The following is a 22,699-nucleotide window of genomic DNA, read 5'->3' as shown; positions in this document are numbered from 1 at the left end:
ACTGTTTTCAAAAAATAATGAGAAGACCATTTATGTGTGAAATGATTTTGGTGACTCCACACACTTTGGAGAGAATGCAAAAGCATATTTTTCTATATTGAGGGTTGTAGTCAGACCAGGAAGAGATCACGTATGGAAAGAATGCTTTGGTAATAAACATGTTCTGGAGGAGATATAACAACTGTGGGAGAAATATCTTAATAGCATTTGTTCTACCTAGTAAAGAGATCGGGAGCGTCCTCCAAAACCAAATATTATTCTGGAGTCTATCAGGGGATCACAGTTAGCCTTAAATAATGAATTATAATTTTGGGTGATAACTATTCCTAAGTATGTAAACCTTTCTTTTGTTAACTTAAAGGGAGTTGATGGAGCCATTCGTGATCCATAATACGAAAGGGCATGAGCTCGCACGTATCCAAGTGGACTCTGTAACCGGCAAAGGTTGCGCAGAATGACCCGCTCCATGTACCCATACCCGCCCCCTCTCTCAAACAAAACATTCTTTTCATTAAAATGAATCTTGTTTAATTTCGTCAACAGTATAAAACTCATGTAAAAAGCAGATACTCATTAAATGTAATTTGGATCTGCTATGTTGTGGGACAAACGTTGGTCAGGTTGGTGAAGTTTGAAGTCAGTCTGTGAGCAAACAGTCACCGAACACGTTTCCGTACGAGGTTTTCAGGAATTGGACGTAGTTCTGCAGACTGCAGTTTGTCGAGTCCGACTGCTCCAGTCTGTCCTTCATGTTCTGCAGCTGACTCTGGAACTGACGCTCCATCTGGACAAACAGAAAGGTCACAGAAATACAACTCATCAACATCGGAATCATTTCCTCTTTTAAATCCTGTTGAAGTGTTCGGAGGAGGGACAGTGACGTTGTGTACCTGCTCCTTGCTTCGCTGTTGCTGACTCAGCTCTGTCTTAGCTCGACTCAGCTGGTTCTGCAGGTCCAGGGCTTTAGACTGGGACGCGCTCTCTTTGGCCAGAACCTTCTGCATGCTGTTGTTAACCTGCACACAATGTTTTCCTGACTGGAATATTACTTTATATACATTAAATCACTCAAAACAGGAAAAATACATTTTTATGATCACATTACCAGAACAGAATCCCAACCAGAGTCAGTAAATTACTGATTATATTTAAACTATGATTATATTCATTGTTATTGAAGGCCACTGTGCACATGTAGACAACCTATTGGAGTCAAGCACAAAGACATAAACATAATAATTCCTGAAGGTAAATTTGTGAAAGCAACACGGAGACACCAAGACCTTTTGACACTTGTGGCTATATTTTTGTATGAAATGCACTTTATGAATGTGTGAATAACAAAAGTGTCGTGTAAAGAGCCGCTCGTGGTCATCAAGACTGGAAAAGTGCCATATCAGCCCATTTACATCCTGGTTTCACACCTGTCTCTCTGCAGCGTCCAGAGTTTGTTGCAGCTGTCTGGACAGAACGCTGCACTCGTGCGTCTTCTCCTCCAGCTGCTGCTGAACGCTGTGGACTCCAGCTTGTTTTGAGGTGAGAGCCTCAAACATCGCTTTGTGTTCTTCCTTCGTGTCCTCCAGGCTCCTACAACACACACAAATCAACAGTCGCTGTTTTCTGCAACATATGGAGGGATGATATATATCTTAGAAACATGTGTGCTCGTGTTTCAGAGATAGTTTTATAAGTGTTGGCACCTTTCTAAGTCGTGGATTGTTTCTTTGAGAACGTTGTTTTCCTCCTGCAGCAGCAGCTTCCTCTGCTGAAACATCTCCAGCTGAGCGTCTTGTTGCTCCACCTGTGGAGGAAAACCAACCACACAGAGTGAGCCATGACAGAAATCCACCTCGGGCAGAAGCTCACCAGGTAGAGCTTCTCCACAGCGGCCTGGGTTTGATTTAAGACCCAGACCCCCTTTCCAGTATCTCTAATACCACTACCAAAAACCTTTTACTTAAAAAGGAATCCACTTCTCCATGTTGTCCTGTAATATGTGAATATGTATCCAGTGTCCTGCTGTGTACCTGGTGTCTGACTTCGGACAGGGCCGAGCTGTTCTCCATCTTCCTCCGCTGGTGGGCGTCGACCTCCTGCTGGGCGTCTCGGAGCTGCTGCTCGGTCCTGCTCAGTCTGTCGGGTAGCGCCTCGAGCTCGTGGAGTCGGCCCAGCAGCTCCCTCCTCACCTGTTCCTTCTCCCTCTCCAGGCTCACCTTTACCTCCCGCATTTCCTTCTGCATCATCTCCAGCTTCAGGCAGTACCCCTCCGACTCCAGACGAGCCTGCTGGACCTGAACACAACACACCGGTATCTAAACATCGGATCTGTCCGTGCAGAAACCTGGATCTGGATCAGCACCACGAGAGAACCCTCATTTTCCATTTAATTTGCTGTGTGTAAAGTTTGTAAAGTGAAGCAGCTTCACCTCGAGTCAGTCCGTACCTTCTTCTTGTATTTCTCCACCAGGTCTTCATACTTTTCGATCGACGTCTTCAGCTGATGAGCTTCAGACTGAAGTCCCCGGAGTTTCTCCTCCAATGACGTTGACTCAGCCTGAACATGACATACATAGAAGTTAAACACACTTCCTCTAGTCGACAGAAATGATGAAACAGTGGAAGAAAAAGCCGTCAAAGCTGAGATGAGAAATCTAGATTTCTCTGGAGGTACCTGGAGTCTCTGGTTGTCCAGCTTGATGGAGGTGTTGTCAGCGATGAGGTAACGAAGCTGTTCACGGGACTTCTCTCTCTCCTGCCGGCTCCTCTCCTCCGCGGCGTGGAGCTGATAATCCAGCTCGTTCACGTGGCTGCGATGGAGGAAAGTACGGTTGTGAAAGAGTAAAACAAACTTCTTAACAGTTTTGGACGACGGTGGATGTGGTGGAGGCTACAAACTGCAACAGCTGATGATTTGGAGCAGTTCAGGGCCACTGTGGAAATCAATGGGTTTTTCCTCTATAAGGCTTCAGTGAGTTTGAGACTCATGCTGCTTGTTGTCAGTTCTATTTTCTCTCAGTTGTATTTTTTTGTTGTGTAATTTGTCTCATGACAAAAATAAAACCAAACCAAGGAGCAGTATTATGACTGTAACCCTAACTCTGGCACATTATGAGAAATTCAAGTGTGTAAAGGTCAAATAAATAATTCATATTGTCTGTGCACATCCTGATGTTTTACACACACAAACCAACAAGAGTTCACTCACAGTTTGAGAGCAGACACTTCCTCCTCCAGATGCTTTCTAGCAGCCGCCTCTTTAGAATGTCTCAGGCACCAGTCGCTGGATGTGGACAGAGCTTGAGCCAACTGGGTTTCCTTTCAAACAGAAAGAATATTATATTTATTAATGTTTCTATACTTCTCTATCATACAGTAGCATCAGGGAGGCACCTGATTGGTCCAGAAATCATTCTTCTATAGGGCGAATAAACGTAACACACAGGTAAGAGTCATAAAGAACTGTCTCCAGCATCAGATGGTCTGAACTCCACAGACCTGATCTCAACGTCACAGAGTTGGACTGGGATCATGTAGAGAAAAGGAAACTGGTGTTTTTCATCCTCTGTGTAATGTTCCATGTTGATAATTGATTTTAAACCTCACACATGTCCCTGACTGTGTAGATCCAGTCATTAGCTGCTGAGGGACGTGGAAATCATCCATTAAACTCCAGGATTTTGTGGAGGCGGCTCTGAATACTGACCTTCTCCTGAAGTTTTCCTTCCAGCTCTCTGGTGGCCTGCTGGGTCACCAGAGCCGGAGCTCTCTGGTCTGGCCTCCACTGCGTCGCCTCCTGGTCGTCGTCCCTACGCTGCCTCTGAGTCTGTAGCACCTCCTGCTTCTGCTCCTGTTTCTCCTGCATCCTCTGTCCCGCACAGGAAAAGGGGGGTGGCATACTCCATGAAAACTGTTCCCAATGTGGTCCCTGGATTACTCTGAATAATTAGGACATTGCTTCTGGACAAAAGATGTTGCTGTTCAATGTTTTTAAATTCGGTACGGACCATATAAGCAGTTATAAAGCTGTATTTTTTTTGTTATTTAGTTTTTTATATACATATACTGCTGAGCTGTTGTACTTTACGCTCACAGACCTGAATCTGAGCAGACATTCGAGCCTTTTCAGCCTCCGCTGTGTTCAGCTGAGACTCCATATCGTTGCGTGTTGACTCCAGGACTCTCCACTGCTCTTCCGTCGTCTTCCCGTTGTCCTGCCGTGAAGGAGGGAAGCAGAGGGTGAGTTTCTTTTTGTGGACGGCCTGAGGATTAACCTGTATCCGATGGTGTGAGAGACATCAGAAACAAAAGCACTGCTCCACTTTTCATTCTTCACCTTTTCAAAGTCCAAATGCTGAGCGAGCTTGGACGCCTCTTTCTCCTTGTTGCTGAGTTGGGCCAAAAGTCGCTGTAAGAGAAAAACAGAAACATGGAGGACGTCCTCAGATGACCTGGTGGGGGGTGAACATATGAACGAAGAGGTGAATAACAAGTCGCTCACAATGTTCTCAGCTTCACTGTCGGACAATCTCTTCTTCAAGGCGTCTTTCTGTTCGGACCAAACCAGTGAATCTCTCTGTGGATAAAAGCAACAGCAAGAACTATTGAATATCAGTGTTTATGGGGAAATGTATAATTCTTTAATAGTTTCTCTATAAACAGAAATCATATAAACTCGTCATTTTCTTCTTTGGTTTCCTTTCTGTTTAAATGGATTTATTTTGGCAGATTATGTCAACAGAATAAAAGCAGTAAACTTTCATTAAGTGAATTTACCCTGTCAATAATGGTCCAACCACAATTCTCATATTTCAGATGGAAGCAGCAGATGTTTGGAATTCATTGCTTCGTAAATGACTTAAACAATTAATTGACTATCAGAAATATTGCTGTTACTTATTATCTGATTTCTTGTTTTGGATTTTCGCTGGATCTTTGAGACGTTGAGACAGAACTCTGGACAGGTTGAGAGTAAATAAACTTGCTGTACCTCGTTCTGGCTCCACTCTCTGAGGAGCTCTCGGAGGCTCTGACTCGTGTAGTCAAACATCTGTATCTTCTCCAACAACAGCTCCTGCTGTCGCCCCACTGAGGCTGCGTTCCGCTTCGACAGCTGCTTGTCCTGAACAGCAAACAGATAAGTGAAACCGTGAGCACGTACAGAAACAGAAGTTCTCCTCTGTGCATCCATCATCCGTTCTGATCAGCCGTGTACACACAACAATCATTTTGGTGCCAGATTACAACCTTAAAGAGGCTGTCGACAGTCTCCTTCAGGGCAGTGAGCTGATTGGCTACTGTTACTCCGTCGATTTCTGCTTCTACCAAGGCCCTCAGGAGCACGTCCGTCTCTCCGTGTTGACTCTTTGAATCCAGTCTGTCAGCAGGAAAAAGAAGAAAATCATAAGTACGAGTGTGTTACACAGCTGTGATCGTACGGTACACGTGTCATCGGCTGGTATCTGGCAGTTCTTCTGCTGCAACCTCAAACTTTTCAAGAAACTAAGTACATTTGCTTAAGTACAAATTTAAGGTCCTTATACTTTACTTGATTATTCACATCTTATTAAAACTTTCCCTCAAAACTAAAATGACCTCAACCTGCATTAGTATTAAAAGTACTTTAAAATCCATGACTAGGGACAATTTACTGTATTTTTAGGATCTTGAATGCTGGAATTATACTTGTGTTGGAGTATTTTTAAACTGTGGTAATAGAAGTTAAGTAAACTCAACTTTAGTAAAGGATCTGAGTACTTCTGCCACTCAACATGACTGACAATGATTCTGAAACAGCATAAATACGACAGCTTTTCAGTAAAGACAAGACTAAAGAAGCCCCCTATGTCCTATAACTTTGTATAAATCGATCCTATTTTACTAGTACAACTGTCTAATGAAAATCTGGCAGCGTTCTCACTGTAGGATGAAAAACCCAAATGAAAAGGAGCTGTTTTTACTAGTGTTTAATCATTTAAACTGTATGTATTGTTATTTTCTTTACTTTATATTTAAAAACTTTATATTTACATCAGGAGCGGTCCCTCTTTACGGAGGCCGCCATGTTTTTTACAGTAGCCCAGACTGGACAAACTAAACACCCTTTGAGTTTTTATAACTGAAGGCTGCCACAGGTTCTCTGTCATGTTTGGAAGGAAAGGGTGAGGTGAGGGGTGTTCAGCTGCAACATGCAACTTCACCACTAGATGTCACTAAAGTCTACAAACTGAACCTTTAAGTTGTGTTTGATTTGAATATGGGACATTCATTTGAAGCTTTGATAGTTGTTGCGGCTCTGACCTCTTTAAATGACGGACGTCTTCTTCCTCTCGGAGCAGGACGCTGAGGTTTTCCTCCTGCTCCTCTCCACCACGCCGATGTCCTGACTGATGCTGCACTCGGCTTCTCTGAAGGAGAGACACAAACAAACACAACTCAGTGAACACATAAATAAGGATGAAGGGTTTGTCTATGGTGCCGAAAGGGGGCCGGGCACAATCAAGTTAGCATTTAGTCAAAACATACACCACAAATTTTCAATGTTTTTATTTATTTTCAAGTCCACTTCTGGTTTTGAACGCCTCCTTGTTTTATAACAAAGGGAAACATTTCACCCACTCCCAGCTTTCTCACGGGTCAGATTTCTGCTTTGTGTGTTGGCAGTTTAGCATGAATAGCTACTATCTTTAATTCCTCAACCACAAAATGAGATTATCACCTGTTTTGTGCAAACCTGTTTGTCCTGTTAGGGGAACAAACCCTAGCCCTCCTCCCCCCCGCTGGATTCACGTGTCAGTATATTCATGGTCTCTGGTAGAAAACATGGAAGTGAGAGATAAATAAAGAGACCTGGCAGGTGTGTGAGCCCACGTCTTTTCCGGAGGACGATGGTCCTGGAGGAATCCACGGAGACCGGACCTTTGGCCTCGCTCCATCTCCCTTCCCCTGATAATATTTTGTCCTGTTCTGCAGAAGATGGAGACAAATTCCTCATAAGACGTATTACAGCGTCAGCATCCTCTTCTTACAATATTCGAAAAATATTTCATTGTAAACACAGGTAGAGACACAAAAATGTGTTTGCGTCCCTTTGTGGATGTTGTGTGTCTCTCATGATTTTGCCTCTCTGTCATCGTTCTGAGCGTCTTTGTTTCATCTCTTTATTCTGTTAGTGGTTATTTTGAGTCTCTTTGTGGACGTTCTGTTTCTCTTAAAGGACATTTTGTGTCTCTTGGTGGTTGTAGTGGCTATTTGTCCTGTTTCTGTCAAAATAAACTTAACAAAAAACCACTGAAGCCCCGGTCTAGTTGGGTTGTACTCAGCCAATTGAAGAATTAATGGTGGGGTGCATTTATTTTCATGTTCAAAAACAAAGATATAAATGTGCTTCTCCTCATTTCCCTTCCTGGTTCTTCCCCTCATTAACACACCTGCTACCTTTATGGTGACTCCTACCTGGTCTATGACTTTGTTCTTTGTTACTTTTTGAATAACAATCTAACGCACAACATGGGTCAAAAATGACCTGTATTCATTTCCTGTGTTATTTCATGCATGTACATATAGTTATTTGCTATATCTTTGAAATAAATGTATTTTATCATTAAATATTTTAAGTATTCATTAAATATCTTGTTTTTGATTACCACAAATCATTATTTTACTTTTTACTTTCTTACTTTATAAACAAACGTAAATGGTCACTTTTACACACATGGGTCCAAAATGACCCACACACAGTTTGTATTCACTACAGAACACCTGCCATACGTTTCACACATCTGCTTCTGCACATCTGATGCATGTAAGTCTTATTTTATTAGTGAGAAAAATTTAATATGTACAATACTAACTAGCTGTTAGCTAGCTGGGGTCTTTTCTGGCTAGCTAACCATAGCTAGATGATCAACAAAATAAAACTCGAAATATAACAGTATATACTTAATAGGCTGATTGATATGCATTTGAAAATATGCTTTCTTTATTCGGAGTGTTTATGGCTGGTCACAATCATTTCAGACTTACGGTTGACACGTTCATAAAGATGCTGAATGAAGAACAGTATGAGGAGGAGGAGGAGGAGGAGGAAACTCTTGGTCTTGGTTCTGAGTCTGTAATCGCTGACGCTGAGGACCTAGACTATGTTCTACAGGATCAAGCTGGAGTTGTAGTTCTGTCCTGGAGTCCAGCTCTCCTACATGAAGAAGGCCCCTTTGATGACATAGGAGACTCATCTTCTATGTCATCAAAGGAGCCTTCTCGTAAACGAAGAGGGAAGAATAATCTATATAAGAATATAGCAAAGAAACACTCAGCAATGCATGAACTTAATGTGCCCAGGACTGTGTGTACATTCATTTAGTTATTAATCGATGATGTCGGATCATGACTCCGGCTCATTCCGCTCACTTTAACACTGAAGTCCTCACTGAATTTAAAGTTGATCTGATGAAAGCTCTAGGAGGAGTTAGTCAAAATACAACATGTGTAAATGGTCAAAAATGGCCACTTAATTCAAAATGGCCGACTTCCTGTTTGGTCTAGCATATCGGTGCAAGAGGGTTTTTTGTTCGTAGTGAAATGACACATGTTAACTCACAGTTTCCATATGACTTAATAATCAATGTCTTGAGGCCTTTCTGACAAAGTTTGACATGGTTGTGGTCAATGGCCGAGGAGGAGTACATCTGAGTGTAAGACGTCCAAAAAACAAGACATTTCCTGTTGCCACCAGGGGGCACTGTCATGATTTCTGTGAGTTAGTTTTAATTTCCAAGGAGTCAAGATGACAATCACCGAATTGGAAGTTGATCTGATGAAAGCTCTGGGAGGAGTTTGTTAAAATAAACAACGTGTAAAACGGCCACAAAATCCAAAAAGGCCGACTTCCTGTTGCGTTAATCAAATTTTTTTTCTTTTCGTGTTTGGCGAATTTTCGAGTATGTTCAGGCCGTCAAATATATTTTCCTAGAACCAACAGAAAAACAATTGGGCCTTTGAACTGTCGGTGCTCTGGCCCTAATAACAAATAATACTAATCACAATATATCAAACTAATGAAATAGCTCCTACAGTGGTAGGTTTGTGACTCTGCGGACATTTTGTGAATTAAATTTGACAGTGTGTGTATCTTTGTGACTTTTCTTTTGACATTTTATCTCTTTGTGTTAGTTAAGTGCATCTATGTTGACATTTTGTGTCTCTTTGTGGTAGATTTGAGTCTTTGTGGTAGTTTTGTGTCTCTGTTGACATTTTGTGTCTCTTTGTGCTAGATTTGAGTCTTTGTGGTAGTTTTGTGTCCCTGTTGACATGTTGTGTCTTGTTTTTGTGTCTCTTCTGTTGACATGTTGTGTCTTGTTTTTGTGTCTCTTCTGTTGACAGGTGAATCACCTACAGAAACTATAAAGAAACTAACAAATCAGAGCAAAAAAAATCAGAATAACTGAGCTTATGAATTTCAAATATTATCTTCACTGTGTATTGTAGATATTTAAACACTAGATCATCGCACGTACTTTACATGAGCAGTACAAACGTCGGCCTGTGTTCCCAGTGGAACGAACCAGTGTAACAACCTGCGGGGGTTTGCTGCTCCTCACGTGCACGTGCACAGGTGTGGTCCCCGGTACGTGGACATGAACCGGAGGCGGTGACGGTGACTCCCGGGTTCTCATTCGGTCCGGACCCGTTCACACGTCACATCAACATCCGGAGTTCAGGTTTGTGATCAACTCAACCCAAAGTGAACACGTGTTCCACCAGACAGCTCGTCATTGGCCCGCTAACTCACGCGACCCGAGATGAATCTCCGCGTCTGACTCCGGAAGCGACTGTTCGGTCCGGTCCACTAACGAGCCCGCTGATTGGCTCGTTGGCAGGACCTCGTTCTGTGATTGGTGGAGGAGAGTTTCGATTTGCGTCGCCCCTGGTAACCGTTCAGAGGCAATGCTGCGTTCACGGACTGTGGATGCATCGTGTGCACTTTGAGTATGAACATGATGTGTTGGTGGTAGTTGGCGAGCACGCGTGTGTCACGCAAAGATTGTAAAGAAAACTGTGTCTCGTGAAAAGACAATTTACTGTTTGAGATGAGGAATAAGAAGGAAATGAATTCGGATTTCAAATACAAAAGTAAAACTTGTTTCAAACAGGTTTCATGAACACAACAGTGAGTTCAGTGAACTCCAGTTTCTTACATTAATAATCATCTTTATTTACAAGTGTTTTATACAACTGATTTGTTGTTTTCTCACTCCAGGTTGGGCCATTTATGACAAGCACATTATAGTAATATACTACTTACGACTATTATATTATAGTTATGTACAATGTATAACAAATATACTATAGTAATATACTATTTATGACAACCGTTTTATAGTAATATACTATTTATTATACTATGTATACCTTAAAGTATGCATTAAACCCTTATAGCTCTGTTCTGTTTACATGCTTTTGTTTCTTTATGTTTTATGCTACACCTTCTGCACATTGGACTGTGAGAAACACCAGTTTGTCCAGCTGTAAATTCTATGAGAAGACTACTCAGGACCATTGGCCTTAAGATGAGTCAAAGGAGAACATAACATGGCACCGACAGGTGAAGAGTCTTCAGAATGGAAAATGAAGCACACACAATAAAAAAGGAAAAAAACTAAATTAAAAAAAAACTTTGCTCCCGAACATGAGTGGAAAAAGCAAACAGGGAATCGAAGGTTGAGGGTCTGGGTTGGTGATGTTATTTCATTAGTCATCTTCTCCCTCATCATCCTGCAAGAGCAAGTAAATATCGGATTGTCAGTGAATGTTATAAAATTACTGCAGACATGTGTTTTCTTTACTTTTATCACTTTACCTCTCCATCTTCTCCATCATCCTCTTCATCCTCCTCTCCATCTTCATCTCCCTCCTCGTCGATGTCCTCCAGACCCTCTTCATCCTCTTCCTAGTCTTCACCTTCACCCTCTTCATCATCCATGTCAGGAACCTGGGGGAAATAATCACTGTCAGCACTTCTGTATTTCAATAGTAGAGGATGTAATGTAATTACAGTTTCCTGTTGTGAACAGCTCAAACATTTCTGCTCATTGTGGGAAATGGCATCCAGGGAAATTAATATACCACTAGAATATGAGCAGTTAGGGCTGGCGATACGGAAACAAATCTTATCCCGAAATTTTGGGATATCGATATATTTCGCAATATAAATCAAATAATCCCAAAACAACATTTCTGTTTATGTACAGTGTCTTCTTATGTACAAACGGGTTTTTTTAATGCACGAAACAGAATCTAAACAATGTTTTGGGGCGGCACGGTGGAGCAGTGGTTAGCACTGTTGCCTCTCAGCAAGGGGGTCCCCGATTTGAATCCATGTCCTCCCTGTGTCTTTGTGGGTCCATAGACCTTTGTGGTCCATAGGTCAGATTACAGATCGGGGTTAACTGGAGACTCTAAATTGACCCTAGGTGTGAATGTTAGTGGTTTGTATGTTGTCAAGCTGTCCAGGGGAATAAAGATGATGGATGAATAACCTTTTGGTGTAATTTATGTTTACTTTTATACATTTTATTATAAGACAAAAATAAACAAACTAAAACATCATGCTTTGTTGCCCTCTGGTGGTTCTATCAGGAAGGACACAATGGTACAGACTAAAAGCAGCTCCCAGTTCCTTCACCCTCTCCAGGCTCACCTTCACCTTCACCTCCCTCATCCCTGCTGGAGCTGAACACAACACACCGGTATCTAAAGATCTGATCTGTCCGTTCAGAAACCTGGATCTGGATCAGCACCACAAGATCTGAATGAGATCCTTTTTAATTTGTGATTTCAGTGAACTATCCCTCAATTGCTGTTTCTTGACTGATGGCGCTACTTGATATATTTCTCCACCAGGTCTTCGTACTTTGAAGTCCCCTGAGTTTCTCCTCCTCCGTCGACTCAGCCTGAACATGATGCACATTTTAAATAAAACGCCAGTTAAATACATTTCCTTTAGTCGACAGAAATGATGAAACAGTGGAAGAAAAAGCCGTCAAAGCTGAGATGATTCACGGACACTGAGTATTTTAACATGAAGTGTATCTGTCTTCCACAGATACTAAATTCTCAACATCACAATGTGATGAATTAGATGCTTTAGATTCAATGAATGAAGGAAAAAATGCTAATTTATGAGACTGACGTGAGAAATCTTAAATATGCTGTGGATTTTTCTGGAGTCTCTGGTTGTCCAGTTTGATGGAGGCGTTGTCAGCGATGAGGTAACAAAGCTGTTCCCAGAACCTTTCTCTCTCCACCCAGCTCCTCTCCTCAGCTTCTCCAGCTCGTTCACGTGGCTGCGATGGAGGAAAGTACGGTTGTGAAAGAGTAAAACAAACAGTAAAACAAAAATAAAACCAAACCAAGGAACAGTATCATGACTGTAACCCTACAGTAACCCTAACTCTAGCACATTATGAGAAAGTGTGTAAAGGCCAAATAAACTACAACAGTATATTCACGATTCATATTGTTGTAATACTAAATCATAATATAATCATAAAACTGTCCTACAGACAATCAGAGATGATTCTGTGGTACAATCTGATAAATATATATTTTTTCCTGATGTGAAAATGTCACACACGATTGTCTGTGCACATCCAGATGTTTGACACACACAAACCAACAAGAGTTCACACACAGTTTGAGAGCAGACACTTCCTCCTCCAGCTGCTTTGAGCAACAGTCGTCAAATTGGGTTTCCTTTCAAACAGAAAGAATATTATATTTATTAATGTTTCTATACTTCTCTATCATACAGTAACACCAGGGAGGCACCTGATTGGTCCAGAAATCATTCTTCTCTAGGGCAAATAACCGGAACACACAGGTAGAGTCATAAAGAACTGTCTCCAGAGACAAGAAGAACAAGGAGTCCAGCACCAGATGGTCTGAGCTCCACAGACCTGATCTCAACATCACAGAGTTGGACTGGGATCATGTAGAGAAAAAGAAACTGGTGTTTTTTAACTGTGCGGCTGTGAAGGAGTAAAAACCAACACTTTAAAGTTACGGTGCTTTTTGAATCTTTAGTTTCGGGAGGAAACACATAAAGTACGAAAAGGGCGGTAAAAAACACAATGCTCCATGAGCCGGAACCGGAAAGATGTCTTCTTCTTCTTCTCGGCAGACTAGGCACTATTTGGTGCGTTGCTGCCTCCCACCGGTAGGGACGCATCACTGCAGTTTATGCCCTCAGTTTATACCTTGCGCTAAGAATGTGAAGTTTTAAGGAAGTGCCAGACTTCCCCTGCTCTCTTCTTCTCATACATCCCATCACCAAGCAGGGTTTTCACAGGAAAGGGTTCACTACCCAGTTTGCCTATTGCTTTAAATAGCTCCCTCCTGTCTTTATCATAGAGGGGACAATCCATCACAATATGTTGGACAGACTCCAGGACTCCACAGTTGCTCTCTATCTTTCCCCACAAGCACCATCCCACTCGTCCACAGGGCCAGAGCCTTAGTCTTGTCAAGCTTGGATGTTCTGTAGCTTTCTCCCTCTGCTGTCTCCATCCCACTCTTCTGGAAGATTTCAGGATCAGGTTTTATTGCCAAGCAGAATTACACATACAAGGAATCTGCTGTGGTGTATCTGTGCAAGTATGAATATAAAAAATAGAAGACAAAAATGTAATGTAAGAAATAGATAAATGTAAAATACCACAAGCAACCGGTGCTCAGATTTAGTTGAACAACAGTAACGTTGCCACGGTTTAAAAATCACTCAATTACAGGTAAAAGTGCTGCTTTTGAAATTATATTAAATTACAGGAATACTTTCAGTAAATTGTGCTTTTATTTTTGCTTCAAAGGGACAAACATAATACATTTAAATAAAATAGATTTAAATTTAAATCGAATACAAACAAACAGGAATGTGAGGATGCAAAGTGTAACAGCAAAGTGACAAGTCATGCGAGGTAAAGTAATTAAACAGTTCAAATAAGCAAAGGAAAACTGTCGATTGAATTAAGAAGCTTGGAGGTGAAATCTGTTGTGGAGCGTGCAGCCCTGCTCCGGGGACATCTGCCAGAGACAAACAGAGAAAACTGTCTTCTGATGACAACAAGGTAATTCTCCATGTCACAAAGTGTGGGGGCGACTTCTTCAGTCCGGCTCCAGCAGATGAACTCACAACACATCAGACGCAAAAATAAATGAGCCAAGTGAAGGAAAAGGAACAACATGAACAAACTGTTTCACCATGAAGCAGAACGACTGTTTCTAACCTTCATAAAACATCTTTATTTATAAGTGTTTTATTCAACAGATTATTTGTTTTCTCCCTCCAGGTTTGGCCTCAGACACCATCACAAAACCCAGATGTGAGGAGTCAGAGCAGACCTCGTTGGGATTAATCACCCATCCACTGTTAAGAGAAGAGTTCAAACCCTGCTAATGACCCAGTTAACCCAGGTGCCGTCTCTGCAACCTATTTCTTGAGATTCATTTCTATGCACCCACTTGGTTTAAATCATACATACATATAACAGACAATGGTAATAGTCAATCAGGTGGCAACTATATTATAGGAACATACTATATATAACAACCATATTATAGTGATGTGCTATTTATGACAATCACATTACAGTAATATATAATAGTTGCTATGAAAGTTAGCTGCTATGCTTGATAGTTTTAAGAAACAACTCAAGACCTATTTCTACGATCTTGCTTTTAATTAATTTAATTACATTTATTTTCTCCTGAGTCTTTGTTTTATTACTAACGTGCTCTTATTGATCTCTTATTCCATGTCTTTGATTTGATCGTAAAGCCCTTTGAGCAGCATTTTATGTACGACAGGTGCTGTATGAATAAAATGTATCATTATTATTATATTATAGTAAAATACCATCTTTTTAACAATGACACATACTATATATACACAACTTATAATAACCTTATACAGTCTCTGACCTGTGTTTACATGTGGTTTTTTGCTGCACTGTTCTTTTGCACGTCGGCCCCAGAGAAACACAGATTTCTGTGCCTGTGGGTTGAACGACAAATAAAGTTGACTTTACTTTTCGTGTGATTTAATGTAAATTGTGTTTATTTTAAATCCACGAAGAAGTGGGGCCCAGACTTTAGTTCTTTATTAAAACAGTTGTTATGAAAGATCAGTAGAATCCATGTTGCACGGAGGGGAAGCTGCGGAGTTCCCCCGCATCATGGAGGGTTTCACTGGGGGCTGAGGTTCGTCTAACTCTCATCCAGCTGCTGCACATCTGCTTCTCCTCCGGTGCTCGCGGAGAGAAGGAAACGGTTGAGATGACTGTGTTTCCTGTTTGTTCACATGGCACTTCCGAACATTAGCTTAGCCCGACGGAGCAAGCTAAGCTATCGGCCTGTTTGTTAGCGATTTAGCTTCCGTTCATTAATCACTATATATATATATCGTATTGTTATGTCTGTGCTGTCAGTTGTCAAACACCCATGAGATGAACCGTCTGTTGACAACAGGCCGCGCACCGACGACCCGCCTCGGCTCACAACAAAGCTGCTAGCACGCGTGACCGCTAGCTTTAGCTTCGGCCGTCCATGTGCGTGCGGAGCAGCGATGAGGTGCGTGCGGGGGCTGCGGGGTTTCACAGCGACACTGATCCACGTCTCCGCGGTGCTCCTGGTGTGGACCGGGGCTCCGCGGGCCGGGGAGGCGTGTGCGGCCGCGGGGGAGCAGCGGAGCACCAGCGCCGACGCCCTCCTGCTGTGCCGGGCGTGCGGACACGAGCTGGCGACCGGGGCGGACATTCGCTCGGTCCCCAGCCGACTGGCGCTGTCCAGCCGCAACCACACGCTGCCCGGGGGCCGGCGGGTGGACGTGCAGCTCTTCGAGAACCCCCACGGGCACCGCTTCGAGGTGTTCACGTTCGGGAGGGCGGATGTCGCTCAGCACTGGCCGGCGGACAGACACTTCTCCTGGTTCCCCGGGTTCTCGTGGACCGCGGCCACCTGTCCCCGGTGTCAGACCCATCTAGGTGGGTACCGACCTGCAGTGTGTGGTACCGAGCAGGAACAGTGCACACACCACGAATCCACTTTTCATTTAAAATGGTCTTCATCCTGCCGAGAAACACGTGATTTATCACCATCAACAAACTTGAACGTGGTTCAATCAAACACATTTTATTTATTTAGCCCATATTCACAAATCATTATGTGTCTCATGGGGCTTAAGTTCATTTTACTTTCCATTGTTCAAGTTAAGTAAATCTCGAGAAATATATTCAAACCAGAACTTTACTGTTTGTATTGGCCACAATCTATTAATCAGAATTAATTGAAAACATTCAATTCTTGTTGAAAACCGAATTGAATAAAAATATTTAAGCCTCTCAATATAAGTAGGGTTGAACAAGTAATGTCATTATTAAATCAAACTCAATATCCACAAACTGACCTCATTTAATTCTTGTGTTGGTTTGATAAGACATTGAAATCACAATTCTCCCTTACTGTCTCAATTATGGAGCAAATATCGTTGAGTAAGTCAAGATATAAAGAAATCATATTAAATAGTGACAATACAGAACCGGGATTAATGCAACACATTGTCAATCTTGTTCATCAAAAATCCACTTTAATTTAAAATGCTCATCATCAAACAGCTGTTCCTGAGGTTGAAGCCATTCCTGGTGAGAAACACATGATTTTTCACTATCAAGAAACATTTGAATGTAAAGAAAATAGACTTTAACGTGGTCAATCAATCATATTTTGTTTGAATAGCCCATATTCACAAGTTTTCTCACAGGGCTTTTAGTTAATTTAACATTTTCACAGATAAAGTTAAGTAAATCTAGAGGGAAATATATTCCAAACAGAACTTTACTGTTTGTATTGGCCACGAACTATTAATCAGAATAAATTGAAAACATGAAATTCCTTGTTGAAAACTGAATTGAATTAAACATTTATCCCTCTCAATACAAGTAGGTTTGAACAAGTGAATATCATTATTAAAGCAAACTCAAGACCCCCAGACTGACCTCATTTAATTATTGTGTTGGTTCATTGAAATCACAATTCTCCGTTACTGTCTCAATTATGAAGCAAATAACTTTGAGTGAGTCGAGACAATACTCAACTGGGATTAGTGCAACTCATTCAGGATGTAGTATTGTCAATCCTATTCATATTAGTGACAGCTTTATATTTATAATGAATTAAATTACACAGTACAATGCAACTTGCACTAAATACTTGTATTTATATTCTGTGTTTCAGTGAAGACTTAAAAGATCATGAGTTAAGGTCTTAATTATGGTGTAAATCACTTTGAGCAGTGGAGCTGAAATAATTAATAACAGAAAACAAACTACTTTGATAGTTGAATAAATGTATGAGTAATTGTTTTAAAGCAAAAATGCTGAACATTTGACTTGTTCTCCAGTCGTGAGGATTTGATGCTTTTACTTCACTAATTATTGTCAATTGAAAGTCTTCTTACTTTTGGACAGTTGTGTTGTAATGGATATTTTTCAGTCCAATTTATATTAAAAAAAAACAGTGGTCAACTGGTGATGGAAGTAAGCCTTATTGAAAAGTTTTAACACAAAAAATAAAGCATTTAAATTGGACCTACTCAAGTAATTTTGGAGATATTAAATTTAGAGCTAAAATATTCATTGTTATTGTCTGCGTTTAATATATGTACATAAACTTTGGAGAAAATAAAAACTAGTTGCGCCAAATCTATATAAATACACCTTCGAATAAATTTTTTTTGCCATAATTTACAACCAACAGTTGGTAACTCATTTGGGAGCAACTTATAATTTTTTATTTGTTCACCTCTAACAGAAAAAACTCATGTTTACTTCAGCCTACACTGCCCAACGTCTTTGTGTTGTATGATCCACGATATACTGTGGTGCTCATTTATTAACATCTTCCTCCCCGTGTGTTTTATACAAGTGATTTGTTGCCCTCTCCCTCCAGGATGGGCCTTCCAGCCGAGCGTCTGGCCCGACACCATCACACAATCTAAATTTGAGGAGTCCAACCAAACCTTCGTGGCTTTAATCACCCACCGACTGCTAAGTGAAGACTTTGCTTCCAGCCTGCTAATGACTCCCAAATCCTTCACCAGCTGATGGACTCTGACTGTTCAGTTAACCCAGGTGCCTTTTCTGTGACCTTTCCCTCAAATAAATGTCTATACGCCTCCTTGGTTTGAAGACTCCCACACGTGTGTACACAGTAAGTTTTATTATTGTAACAAAGCAAGTTGTACACCTCAAATTTAAAACAGTTTCTTTTCCCCCCAGCGGAAAAGGAAAGGGTGATTATATGTAAATTCTTTGAGATAACAGGTGGTTTTTTTTAAACCCATGAAGCAGTGGGGGCCAAAATTTACAAGCTTGTTTTTTTCCATTTTGTTCTTTATTAAAAATGTCATTTCAAATCTCATGGATATCTGTAAAACAATACAATGAAAAGAAAAAAAAAAAAGTCCCATAGAAATGATAAAATAACCACTCTCCCCATAACCAACATACTCCTGCCCCTCCCCAGCTTACCCCACCCCCCGCCCCCTAAACATTACAAGTCAAAAGGAATGAGCTGGTACTTGTTAACCACATAGGGGAAAAATAACAGTTTAAGGGACCAACGCCCCAACTAAAAAAATAAAAAATATGGGGAAAAATATCGAGGTCTGCTAGCGCTAGGTCACTACACCATGGCTTTAGTCAATTTACCACACAACCTTAAACAGAAGGAATTCTGTGTGAAGTATCTTCAAATTCTACTCAGGATGCCGTGCTGATACTATTGCAATACTTTTTTTATTATCATTTTTTTTCGATGACTGTGGGGATGGTACTCACAATTCAGGGCAAAGTGCCATTGGCCTTAAGATGAGTCAAAGGAGAACATAACATGGCACCGACAGGTGAAGAGGCTTCAGAATGGAAAATGAAGCACACACAATAAAAAAGGAAAAAAACAAAATTAAAAAAAACTTTGCTCCCGAACATGAGTGGAAAAAGCAAACAGGGAATCGAAGGTTGAGGGTCTGGGTTGGTGATGTTATTTCATTAGTCATCTTCTCCCTCGTCATCCTGCAAGAGCAAGTAAATACCGGATTGTCAGTGAATGTTCAAAAATTACTGCAGACAACATGCGTTTTCTTTACTTTTATCACTTTACCTCTCCATCTTCTCCATCATCTTCCTCATCCTCCTCTCCATCTTCATCTCCCTCCTCATCGATGTCCTCCAGACCCTCTTCATCCTCTTCTTCATCTTCACCTTCACCCTCTTCGTCATCCATGTCAGGAACCTGGGGGAAATAATCACTGTCAGCACTTCTGTGTTTCAATAGTAGAGGATGTAATGTAATTACAGTTTCCTGTTGTGAACAGCTCAAACATTTCTGCTCATTGTGGGAAATGGCCACCAGGGAAATTAATATACCACTAGACACTAGCAGTAATAAGCACTTTTATTTGCGTGTCATAAACCTACCAGGTAGTACTGCAGAGGGTTGGGCCAGATGTCGTCCTTGATGACCTCCCCAAGCTCATCAGCGCCAGCGTCGGCATGATCAGTGAACCAAGTGAAGAAGCTCTCTGGCTCTTCGTGTTGCCTCTTCCTCCCTGCTTTGTTCTGTGTCTGGCTGGAGCGCTTGGTCAGGTCCTACAAATAAAACAACACATAAGATGACTGCTCAGCACAGGTTGTGTGGCTTTGATTGAACTCTAAAATAACTCAGGTCAAAAGTTGACAATGGAGGGACAATCATAATAGTGCTACCCAACAGTTAAAAACAATGGCCTTGGGTCTCGCCACATTATTTACTTTAATGGCAAAGACAAAATAATAAAAAAAGACCGACATACCTTTCCTGACTTCCATTTGATTTCTGTTGACTTTGAAGATGGGTCTCCGCTCTCGTTCAGATGGAACTCTTTGGAAAGTACTTTGTTTTCGAAGTACGGATTTTCATCGAAATACTAGAAGACAGAATGCACTCAGGTGAGAACACAGGAAACAACTTCTCCGTGGTGCAACCGTGAAACATTGCAATACTTACAAAATCTATTCTGTAGCCCGACTTGATGTCTTCAAACTCTGTCACCTCCACCCGGCTCAGGTAATGAAGCGCTTCTTCATCTTCCTCTCCCAGTAGGGCAGATACTGCAGGGAAACATTTTAACAGAGCAAACATCAACTTCAATCCTGGTGGACGGTCACACAAACATCGCTGTGTATCTAAAAGGCTTCCAAAAGACTAGATACCTAATCTTAAATCACTGACCTTGTGGATGGTTGACAAACGTGGTGACCCAGAAGTTGGGGATTTTGGCGATCAGTTCTGATCTCTTCTGAAAGAATGGCTGACGGAGTTTGTTGTATTTCTGTTCTACTTTGAGGATCTCCTCACTGGCTTGCTCGTTCAACCTGAAGGGGGAGAATTAAAGAACGATTAAAACAAATAAAAAAAAATCACCCTGGACTGTTTGTTCTCAGACACACAATTCCCATTCCTATCATTTTAATAATAATACATTTTATTTATACACTAACCCTTTAACCTAAAAAGGACAAATTTAAATTACCTGTCAATTTCATTCTGAACTTCGTCGATGTGTTCAATAGCTTCTTGCTGCTCTTTCTCTGTGGGACAGAAAAAACAAGAGGAATTGTTAAAAATACACAGAAACTTATTACAGATAAATTAAAAAGCATCAGCTAAAGAAACCACATACACATCATATTACAAATATGACGATTATCTCATAACAAAAACACGTTTATTTACTTGTTCCCGCTTAAAAGAAACGACATTTATGAAATTTAAAAGTCAGATTTGAAACATTCAAAGTATTTTATGAACCCACAACTAAGTTGTCCGTGTCCCGTCTGCGGGATACGTTTCTTGCACACATGTTTTCGGATCTCACGGGGGAACCACGACCACAGTTTCGCGGTAAATAGTGGCAGTTGTCCGGATCTCCGGCAGCTCGCACGCCGGAGCTCCGCCGGAGGTTCAGGCAACGCGAGCGGCCAATGGCTGCAGCTCTAGCGGCTCAGACGGGCACCGTTTCCTGCCGGTCGCTGTCGACGAGGCCGCGTGGTTTAAATGTGGGACATCGGACTGAACACACACGGAGCCGCGATAACCCGAGCACAGATCCCCCGGGGTGGACACACAACCGCCCGCTTCCCCCCACAGCGAGGTCCCGGGAACCAACCCCCTCCCCCCCCTCTCCCAGAACACGGTTACAAATAAAACAACAATTTCCCGCGGGGGCTGGAGGATTTAAAAGCACCTCGGTCCAGCACTAAACACAACGTCGTGCGCTAGCGTTAGGTAACATTACGACAACAACACGAGCTGTGCTAGCGGCTAAAGCCCGAATGAAAGGCGCAAATCCCCCCGGTTATTAAACACAGTAACGCCGATGGGAGCTCCCGCCGGGTGGTGCGGGGTGAATTAGCGCCATCGCGCAGAACAATGACCCCCTTGCGTCGCACACGGCCACTCGGTCCGCAGCCGTCGACACAACTGGCCACGCTGGTGATGCTAACTCGGCTAGCTAACATGGCCTCTCTGCACCGGTTGTGGATGGAACAAGGAGTAGCGGTATGCTAACGAGCTAATGCTAGCCGCCGCTGCCGCCGAAACGCGAACACACGCAGCGGTCTCCCGGCGAAGAGAGGCCCGGGGGCCGGCGGGCGAATAAATAAAAAACAGGCCCACGCAGTTGGTGAGCTCCCCGGAGAACCGTGGCACAAATACACGTTAGAGAAGAAAGTGAAAATGGCGGTGAACAGGAGGCCGCCATTCTCTCCCTACCCCCCACGCCACCGCCACCACCACCACCGCCACTTACCGGAGGTTTCGTCCGCTCCGTCATGGTTCGAGTTCAGCTCCTTTTTACTCGCTTTCGCCGCCGAGGCCGACATGTTTCCGCGCGCTGGGGTTGACCGAGGTGCGTCCGAGAGGGTGGCGGTGCTTCTGGTTTCTCTCCCCCGAGCAGGAGAGCGCTAATCGGGCGTAAAAGTTCAGCGTGGAGGAGCCGACAACGTGCTGCCTTCCACACAATGACGCTGCCGAGGAGCGAGGAAGTCACGGCCCGCGCCGCTCACGCGCTCCTTTCATTGCGCCGAGCGGAGCGGCGGCGAGCTCCGCCTCTCAAAGTAGGTCCCACTGCGCGGGCCCGAGCTGCGCGTGCACGGCGCTCCCCTCTCCCCAAACCTCCACTTTCCACTTATTCACACCGCGCGCTTAATTTATATAAAGTTACAAAAGAGCAAAGAGTAAAGTTCGTCTGTTCAGGGCAAAGCTGCAGCCGGACCGACGCACACTTAAAGGCCCAGTGTGCGAGATTCAAGGGAAATGGATCTATGGGCAGAGAATGAATGTGAAATAATCCCACTGATCTAAGTTGTTTTCTTTACCCTAGAATGGGCCTTCATATTTAAATACTTTATAAATACTTTATGTTTAGATACTTTATATTTATGTTCTCCCTCATGTTTGGAAGGGGGAGAGGTTGAGGTGAGGTGGTGTTCAGCTGCAACCTGACACTTCACCACTAGATGTCACTGAATTCTACACACTGAACCTTTAAAAAATTCAATTTAAAAAAAAAAAGATTTCCTGTGAACACTGTGTGTATTGTGTTTTGTTC

General features: G+C 42.3%; 3 protein-coding genes across 6 annotated transcripts; 1 reads left to right on the top strand and 2 right to left on the bottom strand.

The window, feature by feature from the left end:
- Positions 1 to 548: 548 nt before the first annotated feature.
- Positions 549 to 9,735, bottom strand: LOC117767620 (outer dense fiber protein 2-like). The gene is made up of 17 exons (XM_034595413.1): positions 9,561 to 9,735; positions 6,847 to 6,963; positions 6,298 to 6,404; positions 5,245 to 5,374; positions 4,988 to 5,119; positions 4,499 to 4,573; positions 4,334 to 4,405; positions 4,095 to 4,211; positions 3,704 to 3,925; positions 3,206 to 3,315; positions 2,672 to 2,807; positions 2,444 to 2,554; positions 2,028 to 2,291; positions 1,701 to 1,801; positions 1,425 to 1,587; positions 891 to 1,016; positions 549 to 784 (listed from the first exon to the last, which is right to left on the bottom strand). The coding sequence occupies exons 1-17, from the start codon at positions 9,669 to 9,671 to the stop codon at positions 638 to 640; spliced, it is 2,241 nt and encodes a 746-aa protein (XP_034451304.1). The 5' UTR covers positions 9,672 to 9,735; the 3' UTR covers positions 549 to 637.
- A 931-nt stretch (positions 9,736 to 10,666) lies between these two features.
- Positions 10,667 to 22,247, bottom strand: seta (SET nuclear proto-oncogene a). 3 transcript variants are annotated; one of them, XM_034595422.1, is made up of 9 exons: positions 21,899 to 22,180; positions 20,621 to 20,678; positions 20,320 to 20,462; positions 20,095 to 20,198; positions 19,901 to 20,014; positions 19,527 to 19,697; positions 19,317 to 19,341; positions 19,210 to 19,229; positions 18,296 to 19,121 (listed from the first exon to the last, which is right to left on the bottom strand). In XM_034595422.1, exons 1-9 carry the CDS (start codon positions 21,969 to 21,971, stop codon positions 19,098 to 19,100), a joined length of 732 nt encoding a protein of 243 aa, XP_034451313.1. In that variant the 5' UTR covers positions 21,972 to 22,180; the 3' UTR covers positions 18,296 to 19,097. The 3 variants fall into 3 exon arrangements, 2 of the variants coding, with proteins under 2 accessions (XP_034451312.1, XP_034451313.1); XR_004614913.1 differs by lacking the exons at positions 18,296 to 19,121; positions 19,210 to 19,229; positions 19,317 to 19,341 and adding exons at positions 10,667 to 10,770; positions 10,856 to 10,987; XM_034595421.1 differs by having other exon boundaries at positions 18,253 to 19,121; positions 19,210 to 19,341; positions 21,899 to 22,247.
- si:ch211-51h9.7 (uncharacterized protein LOC558400 homolog) lies at positions 15,254 to 18,997 on the top strand. 2 transcript variants are annotated; one of them, XM_034595425.1, is made up of 2 exons: positions 15,254 to 16,094; positions 16,177 to 16,355. In XM_034595425.1, the coding sequence occupies exons 1-2, from the start codon at positions 15,617 to 15,619 to the stop codon at positions 16,338 to 16,340; spliced, it is 642 nt and encodes a 213-aa protein (XP_034451316.1). In that variant the 5' UTR covers positions 15,254 to 15,616; the 3' UTR covers positions 16,341 to 16,355. The 2 variants fall into 2 exon arrangements, with proteins under 2 accessions (XP_034451316.1, XP_034451317.1); XM_034595426.1 differs by lacking the exon at positions 16,177 to 16,355 and adding an exon at positions 17,998 to 18,997 and having other exon boundaries at positions 15,300 to 16,034.
- Positions 22,248 to 22,699: the final 452 nt, after the last annotated feature.

The sequence above is a fragment of the Hippoglossus hippoglossus genome, chromosome 9, assembly GCF_009819705.1.
Source record: "Hippoglossus hippoglossus isolate fHipHip1 chromosome 9, fHipHip1.pri, whole genome shotgun sequence".
Lineage (NCBI taxonomy): Eukaryota > Metazoa > Chordata > Actinopteri > Pleuronectiformes > Pleuronectidae > Hippoglossus > Hippoglossus hippoglossus.
Note: the sequence above shows the minus strand (reverse complement) of the source record. Positions and strands in the feature narration are given on the sequence as shown.